This window comes from Acanthisitta chloris, unplaced genomic scaffold (genome assembly GCF_000695815.1).
Source record: "Acanthisitta chloris isolate BGI_N310 unplaced genomic scaffold, ASM69581v1 scaffold40963, whole genome shotgun sequence".
Lineage (NCBI taxonomy): Eukaryota > Metazoa > Chordata > Aves > Passeriformes > Acanthisittidae > Acanthisitta > Acanthisitta chloris.
Genome location: NW_008666187.1, coordinates 16,937 through 25,232, shown reverse-complemented (window position 1 = coordinate 25,232; position 8,296 = coordinate 16,937). Strand labels below are relative to the sequence as shown.

General features: G+C 43.0%; 1 protein-coding gene across 1 annotated transcript in view; it reads left to right on the top strand.

Moving 5' to 3' along the window:
• LOC103799650 (cytochrome P450 20A1) overlaps positions 1 to 7,920 on the top strand; it is a gene marked incomplete at its 5' end in the record, with an annotated part of 14,799 nt that extends 6,879 nt beyond the window's left edge. The window contains 8 exon segments of the mRNA XM_009071988.1: positions 197 to 275; positions 1,883 to 1,998; positions 2,407 to 2,461; positions 3,777 to 3,897; positions 4,716 to 4,827; positions 5,457 to 5,521; positions 7,312 to 7,401; positions 7,567 to 7,920. Of these exon segments, the coding sequence (XP_009070236.1) occupies positions 197 to 275; positions 1,883 to 1,998; positions 2,407 to 2,461; positions 3,777 to 3,897; positions 4,716 to 4,827; positions 5,457 to 5,521; positions 7,312 to 7,401; positions 7,567 to 7,717 (789 nt within the window).
• Positions 7,921 to 8,296: the final 376 nt, after the last annotated feature.

Here is an 8,296-nt window from a genome sequence, read left to right as displayed (position 1 = left end):
TACAGTTGTAACTACAGTTGTTTCATTTCAGTTCAATTTCAGCTATCATAGACCTAATATCTGTAATGAGACATGGTGTCATAAAGAGGAGACCAGTTCCATATTCACATTTTTTTTAATTTTCCTGAGCAGGGGAGAATAAAAGAGAATCAGCCTATGGTGAGTGACAGTGCTCTTTTCTATTTCTTTCTTTCAGATCTGGTCAGAAATTGGAAAAGGTTTCTTGGATGGATCTCTTGACAAAAACATGACTAGGAAAAAGATCTATGAAGATGGTAGGTCCTCCCACTGATTAATATTTATGAGTTAGCTAGCATATGGAAGCACTTAATTTGCCCAGATGTCTTGACTTTTCTTCAGAGTTGATCGTCATGCCATAAGCTACCAGATGTGTCCTACTTACTCTCTCATAAGATCATTGTTTTGGAGTTGAGTGCCAAGCCTGCCATTATGTGGGAAGTTTGTGGGACTAGAATCTACTCTAGTTTCAGATCTAGTTCTTGGGTCTGTTCAGTCTGGAGAGTGACAGAGGGGAAATAAGAGAGTGTGCTTGCTCCCTTCCTGTTCTGTTCCCTAGTGTTCACTTTTGACCTCTCTTGGAGGCAGGCAACTGTGCTAGGTGGACATAGATGGAGCCACTTGATTTGGCCTGTATAGGCATTCATGTGGTGCACTGTTTGGTGAATGCACTGTCAAACAGTCACTCACAGGCTGCATGACGCAAGTACAGAGGTGCTGCTTTGATGGATACCTTCCATGTGAGAGCCTCTGATGTGCTCTTATAAGGTAACATGATTTTCAGGTCTGTTATGGCAGTGGTTTTATTTCTCATATGTTTTAAAGTAAGTTGTTTTATTTGATGATTGTCCTGTCATTTTAGTTCTTAAGTTAAATCCTTTCAGTTTTTACTAAAGGAGATGTTAAACAAAAGTAGCTTGTATCTGGAACTAAGGATTTACTTGTAAATCCTCCAAACCTAGTGTTTCCCTTATACTGCTGGTTCTGTGGGTTTCAGAACCCAAGGATAACTACTACCACATTAAAATTGGCTCCTCCCACAGGCACTGTTCCTGAGTTGTAGTGTGATGGTGCATTAGGACACAATTTCACAAACTCCAGATAGTGAAGCTGGTTAAGTGTTGCTGGCCTTCCTATGCAGAGAGGACGAAGGAAGAGTAGTTCTGACACAAAAGGGCTGAATTGAGCCTTAGTAAATGGAGTTTCAGATCCAACTTCTGCTCCATGTTTCTTAGATAGTCTTTAGTAGGTCATGTAAGTCAGACAGTCAATGGCATCTAGGCCCCTAACTCCCCCTGGTTTCCACAACAGTCACCAGGAGTTGGGCACTTGGGTATCTTCAGATGTGTGGACTCTGTGCCAAAACTCTCCCACATTTTCCCCACCTGCCTCTCTGTCTATGCAGACTCTTCAGCACAGAGCCATGGGCCTGCACCATGCCTGTAGAACCCCTAGAAAAAGGGACACCGTCAGTGGCTGGAGGTGCTGTGGTACTGTAGTAAAGTCACGTAACCAGTGTTACGTGGCTCATACATGTTTTCATGGGGATTGATTAAACACTTTCTCTGAAGGTTCAGTGCTGTTATTTGACTTCCCCTTACATGATTTCAGCTCACAGAGTACACATCTTGGTCATACCTGTAAGGGTGGCTTTTTGTAGTAAACCTGTGTTGTTTCGTTCCTACATTTTCAACTAAATTGGAGATACTGCCTTCCAAAGTGACAGCAACATGAACAGAGGCTGCTTCTGTAAGTGAGCCCAGCAGGGACAGCTGGTCTGAAAATCTGCCTGGGGAGATGGATTTGCTTCTCTCCAGCACCAGGATGACCAGGTTTTAAAACAAACATTTTTTTATTTCCAAAGCTTTGGTGGAGATGGAATCCATCTTAAGGAAAGTTACAAAGGAGCGCCGAGGCAGATCATTCAACAGACATGTCTTTATAGACACCTTGCTGCAGGGGAGCCTGAGTGACCAGCAGGTAGGTCTGTGCAGCTGTTCTGTCATTACACAGTAATGGAGTTTTGCTAGATGGACAACTAATTACATTGCAGCCTTTGATTAATAGCAGTTTTTGCATCTCAGCTCAGATTCTTTACCGAAGAAGAGTTTCTAGTTCTTTTTTCCACTCCTACAATATTTAACTGCATTAGACTTTGGAAGCTTACCTTGCCACTGCTTCATAGCTATTTTTATAAACCAGAAGTATGTTAATTTCATGTGCAATTCCAGTGGAAGTTCTGTAGAGAATTCAATCCATGTCTTCTAGATGTATTTCTTTCTCTCTGCACAAAAGGGATTTCGTGTGCTTGAGTGGAGAACATGCCACTTCTTTTTTATCTTTACAGTCTTATGAAGTTCATTCTCTGAAGTAGATTTTATTTCCTAGATTCTGGAAGATACAATGATTTTCTCCTTGGCAGGATGCATAATCACAGCTAAATGTAAGTACAGATTGTAAGTAACTTCCCATCCTTAACACTCAGCTACCTAAAACTATGATAACATGAGACTTATTCTAGCCTAATAAGAAATTGTGTTCATCATTCTCTTTCTCCTGAGCCACACACATATAGAAGAAGCTAATTTTTACATTAGACTCTTGGCACAGCCACAGGGCTAGTGAGTTGAAACTAAGCCGTGTTTGGTGAACCTTAGAATTTCTTCCCATTGCTTTCTGCTTGCACTCTTAACCCCAGACAACTGATGCTAAATTTGATGAAGGAGCACCAAAATACATAAGCCACAAAGATAATGTTGCAAAATAAGTTCTGGCATGTGGGAAGGAAATTAGAGTGCAGGAATCAGTCTGGCTGCTTTCAGTTTCTGGAGGATAGGTGTGATCTATGTACGGAGGACTTTCAAAGGAGATCCTCTGGGATTTGTGCAAAGATTATGGAAAAAACTCCAAACAAATAAAAATGCAAACAAGCTGTGTGAAATATCTTACAATAGAGGGATGATTATCTTGCCTTGTATCTCAGCCAATGGGGCTGGGCTCCAGAGAAAACATCCAAGGTGCATCTAGGTATTAAAGAATGTGGAAAGTAAATTTGGCAACTATGATAACACTCTCTCCAGAGAATATCCTCTCCAAGTACTCCAGGAAGACTGTAATTTCAAGGGGCTTGAATCCACATGGATTCCAGATAGTTCTCATGAATAGACATTTCTCAGTGCTAGAAACATTTCCATGCGGCTTTAGGCAAAATGCATCCTACACACTTATTTCTTATGCAAGATTTCTTTTTCACTCTGCTATTGAAGATATCTCAAGTACCTCATGAAATAGATGTAGAGGAGACAAGTGCTGGGCAACCTGCTGCAGAGGCATTGGATATCTGGAGCTCTTGCCTGAGATGTGCTGGGGAAGCCCCCAAATAAGGGAATTTTCTGATGCTGTGAACAAACCAGCCTTTCATTTGCATGGTTGGTCTAATAACCCTGATTCCCCAGGGTTTGGTGTGCTGTGTGGTCCTGTCCCCGAGCTGTGAGGCTGAATGCCTTTGTCTTCTGCAGAGCTCTGTAAGCTCCTCATAGTGTCAGAAAGAGAATTTTAGCTTGCAGGGTCTCTTGTTCCACAGGAGTTCAGCCTCTGTTCCTACCACTGCATAGAGAATCAGCACACCTGCTGTGAGCAGAGGTCACCCTTTTTTAGGTCAAAAAGTAATGCTGAAAATACAGGAAGTAAGAAAACTGAATGCACTTTGTAAAGGATTGAATTTTCTGGATCCAATCTGGTGTTGATTCCTTCCCCAGTGTGTACCTGGGCAGTCTATTTCCTGACAACCTCAGAAGATGTTCAGCAGAATCTCTACAAGGAGATGGACCGTGTTTTGGGGAAGGGACCAATTACACATGAGAAAGTTGAGCAGCTCAGGTGGGTGCTACAGAAGGAACTGTAGAGGAAGGCTATGACATGTGGTGGGGACTGGGGCTGGAGCCTGATGCCCAGCCTACCCTGTGCCAGGAGAAAAATGCTACTCCCTTTTTTTTCCCTGAAAGTAATCAAACCACAGGATGACTTGCAGCACTGAGAGAATCTACTGAAGGGCTCCAGACACGGGGACCAAGCTGCTGACTTCAGGGTGTCTGTAGGAAACCCTTCAGGTTCATCGGCAGAGGAGAGCACACAACCAGTGCCCAGGCCAAAATTTGTTTGCTTACCATCTTGTTTGGTTTCTGTCCTGGTTTTTCAAAAGCAGAAGTAATCAGTCATTTTCATGGTTGGATTCATGTTAGACATATTTATAGAGAAAGCATGAAGTAATCTTCTTTGCAAAGGGCCACAGGATGACAACTGGTAAACAGTGTGCCTTTATTTTTTGTGCCTGTGTTGGTGCAACTGGGTGCATTTTGTATTTGAGCTAGTGTTAGGGTTTCAGTGAGTGAGTATTGAGTATGTGGGTTTCTTGCTGCTTCTTGAATGGGTGAGAGGTCCATGGAAAGGGCTGGTGTGTTTATGCTTTTTAACAGATTTAATTTGGTTTAAAATCTGAAAGAAGAGAGATTTTGATAACCTTCTGTAAAAGCTGTTAATGGGATTTAATGCTTCTTGCAAAGATGCTGGGACTCCTTGCCAGAAAAGAATGAAGCGCCTCTAAATACAGCAGGTGACTCAGCTCTCCTTGCTGCCACAAGGATGTGGACAAGCTTCTCTCTAAAAGAGTTAAACTAACCAAGCATTACTGGTTGCAGATACTGTCGGCAAGTCCTGTGTGAGACAGTGCGAACAGCAAAGCTCACTCCCATTGCTGCGCAGCTGCAGGAACTGGAGGGCAGAGTTGACCAGCATACTATCCCCAAAGAGGTAGGGCAGTGCTGGAAGCACCAGGCCACTCTCCTTTCCTGCAGGGGAATTTGCTGTTTCCTCTTCTTCCCAACGAGGGGTGAGGCAGGAAGACCACTTCTTCTGATATCCTTGCACCTGAGCAGCTCCTCTGTCATCTGAAGGTACAGTTTAGCTCAGAGTTTGCCCTGCAGTTGCTCTGCAGGAGACACTCTGCAGATTCATGTTCTCTTGCTGAGCAGATTTGCTTCCAGTTCTGGGTTCACTGGGGATGAGTCATCTTTTGAAGGGGCTTATGGGCTCTGTTGTGCATAAAAGAGCATTGTTTCAGGCCTGATCATATCACCCATCTTACCACCTTCCATTGCAGAGGATAAAGTAGCCCATACATACATGCCAGCAAGAATAGAGAAATTGGGTCAGACCTTCCGTAACTGCTAGCAGTCGCAGCATGGTCCTTAGAAGTTTAAATCCTAACATCTGGGCATGGATTATGGAAATCTGCAGATGAATGTAGCATAATTGTCTTTCTAATCCACCTAAATATGAGTAGTCTACAGAATAATCATCTTTCAGCAGAGCTGTCCAGAAATGTCTTTAATTGTGCATTTCTTTCTGCTTTGACATATATGTTGTACTTTTCTTTGCAGACTCTTGTGCTTTATGCTCTTGGTGTGATGCTGCAGGATAGTTCATCTTGGCCATCACCATACAAGTAGGTAGAATCAACTTTCATTGCAACTAATTCATTTCCATTTTAAAATTAGAGCACAGCCTTTTGGGCTGCAGGGCCTGCCTTAAGCAGATTTTTGTGATGAAAGGGAGTCTGTAAGAAGATCAGTTTGTGAAGGTCTTGGTTTGTTTGTCTCCATGGGCATGCTCTTGGGGCAGTTAAAGTCATGATCCTCCCATGCTCCGGTTTGCATGTGCATGTGTGTATGTGTTAGAGTTTTTTTGTACATACACACACACAGAGCTTCCCTGGCAAAGACTGGTAAATTCTGTTTAAGGTTTTCTGTGAAACAGTGTCTTGAATGACTTTGGAATCACTGCTTGTCATCATGAAACAAGGGAGGAAATGTCAATCTGAAGTTTTGTTTTTTCAGGAGGAGGGGAAATGCTACCTCATCATTTCTGTCTGAAAACAGAACTGGATCCAGGCCAGTGTTTAGGAGGTTAAAGAAAAACATTGCTGTAGCTTCCTGTGGCCTCCAGGTGGCAAATATTAACGTGGATGTGACTTAGTTCACTTGGGCTGGGAAAAAATGTGGGTCAGTTATTCTAGACAGACAGAATAGACAGCTGAGGGTTAGGAGAAAGAATAAAGCCTTTAGAGCAGCACTTGTCCTCTCCTGCAAGTGTACCTTTAAAAAAAGGTCAGGCATTGATGCACCTTGGCAGGGATTGCCTACTATGATAGGACATAACTGTGTTTAGGTTTGCTGAGGCCTCGTGGGAGGGACAGTGAGGACTGCACTAAACATAGTGTGTTTATTCCAGGAAGACGGGGGTTGAAGTTTAGGCTGGTGTAGGTATGTATTTCTGTGACAGAGATAGGAGATCAGCTCTCTGTGATCCTTTCACCTACTGTACAGAAACAGTGCTTGGCTGTTTCTCCTCCCTCTTTTTTTTGCTAGGCAGCTGCATTTTCTCTCCTATTAAAGCATCTGTAATTTGCCAGTTCAGTTCAGGGGGAACGTAAGTTTGATGCTGCTTCTACTGAGGATCAGCACCCACATGCCCTTTCACCTCGGTAGAAGCAGAGCTTGGATGTTTAGACAGGAAAACGAAGGCTTGAAGTATTAAGCTGAAAGGTTTAGCAGAAAGTGAAAGAACTGTCTTCCATTCATCAGATTTTCTGGTTTCTATTTGTTTGGTGGTTGTTGTTGTTTGGGGGTTTTTTCATTATATTGGATTATATTTTATTAGTCTTTCTTGTTTTAACTCATGCCAGCCCTGGATAATAGTTTTCTCACAGCCTCTACCATCCTAAAGCTGGAAACCACTTTTCTCACTTGAATGAGTCACTGGCTTCCCTCCCCCAGCACATGCACATACACACACCAGCTGCTTGAAGAGAAGGGTGAGGGGCAAGTAGAAAAGGGAAGTATTTTTGGAAGTGAGGAAGGGAGGGAGATAAATGAGATTGTGTGTGCCCTGGAGGGGAATAGAGGGCAGGTAGCAGCATCAGCTCAGCTGTGTACTCAAGCTGAATACCCACTGCTGAGAGGTAATGCATATTAGTTCCAGCCCTGTCTCACATTAACTCAGTTGATCAGCATTTTGACCAAGATGGGACACAGCTGACCAGCTGGGAACACTGATGGAGTGGATGCACAATTGCCTTCATATATTTGTGTGGAATTACCCAGCATAATTTAGACAGAGAAAATTAGTGAGGTTCTGTATTTCACTGTCAGTCTCTTACATGTGTGTGTGTGCATAGTTCTGGGAAAAACATGCTGTGCCTGCATAGAAAGCCTTGGTGTATTTTGTCTTCCATAGGTTCAACCCAGAGAGATTCAATGAGGAATCAGCCATGAAAAACCTCTCCTTGTTGGGTTTTTCAGGAAGCCAGGAGTGCCCAGAGTTGAGGTGAGCATAGGGAAGAAGGTCTTAGAGAGTCTCTTTGGCAGACAGGGGAAAATGTGCTTTGGGCATCTTCCTGTTACTGCTGGGACAACCTGTCCAAGCTGGCTGTTGTCCTTTAGCAAATTTACATCATAGCATGGTATTCTTTTCTCCCAATTCTTCCCTCAGGTTTGCTTATATGGTGGCTACAGTTCTGCTGAGTGTCCTGGTAAGGAAACTGCATCTCCACCCAGTGAAAGGACAAGTCATGGAGACAAAATATGAACTGGTAACCTCACCAAAGGAGGAAGCCTGGATAACAGTGTCTAAGAGAAGCTAAAAGCAAGCAAAACAAGGGGTTAAAGGTGCCAGCAGTGAAATTCTGAGGAGGGGTCTTAGGGGGAATCATGCTGGCACCACGTTGACTCAGCCAAGGAATTTTACATACAGATTTTGTTACCTTCCAAGTTTTTTACCACATGCCTCTCCTGGGTACTTTTTCTAACTGAACTAGTAGTCATATTAAAGAAAATTTAATCTGTATGTCTCTTTTTACATTTGCTTATGGATCTCTGGCAAACCATTGCAAAGGAAGCAACAAAACCTTGCAGTGGTATATGAATGAACTATTGGGTGCCAGCTAGTCAAACACCAGACCTCTGGTTAATCAAGCCCCTTTCCAATGGCAGCCAGAGCTGGGTAAGAGTGCCTCTCTTACACAGTGAAATTCTTCTTCATGGATCCTAGCTACATAAGACCTTGGAAACACAGGGACAAAGCCTTTCTGTATATATAGGTATTTTTATTCAAAGTGTCTTTCCTTCCCTTGAGCTATATCTATAACTGTCAAGAAGAGCAGATATATTTTGTGAGAAGTATGTGTGAGTGTGTGAGAGAAAGAGAGAAATAAAGTGGGGTG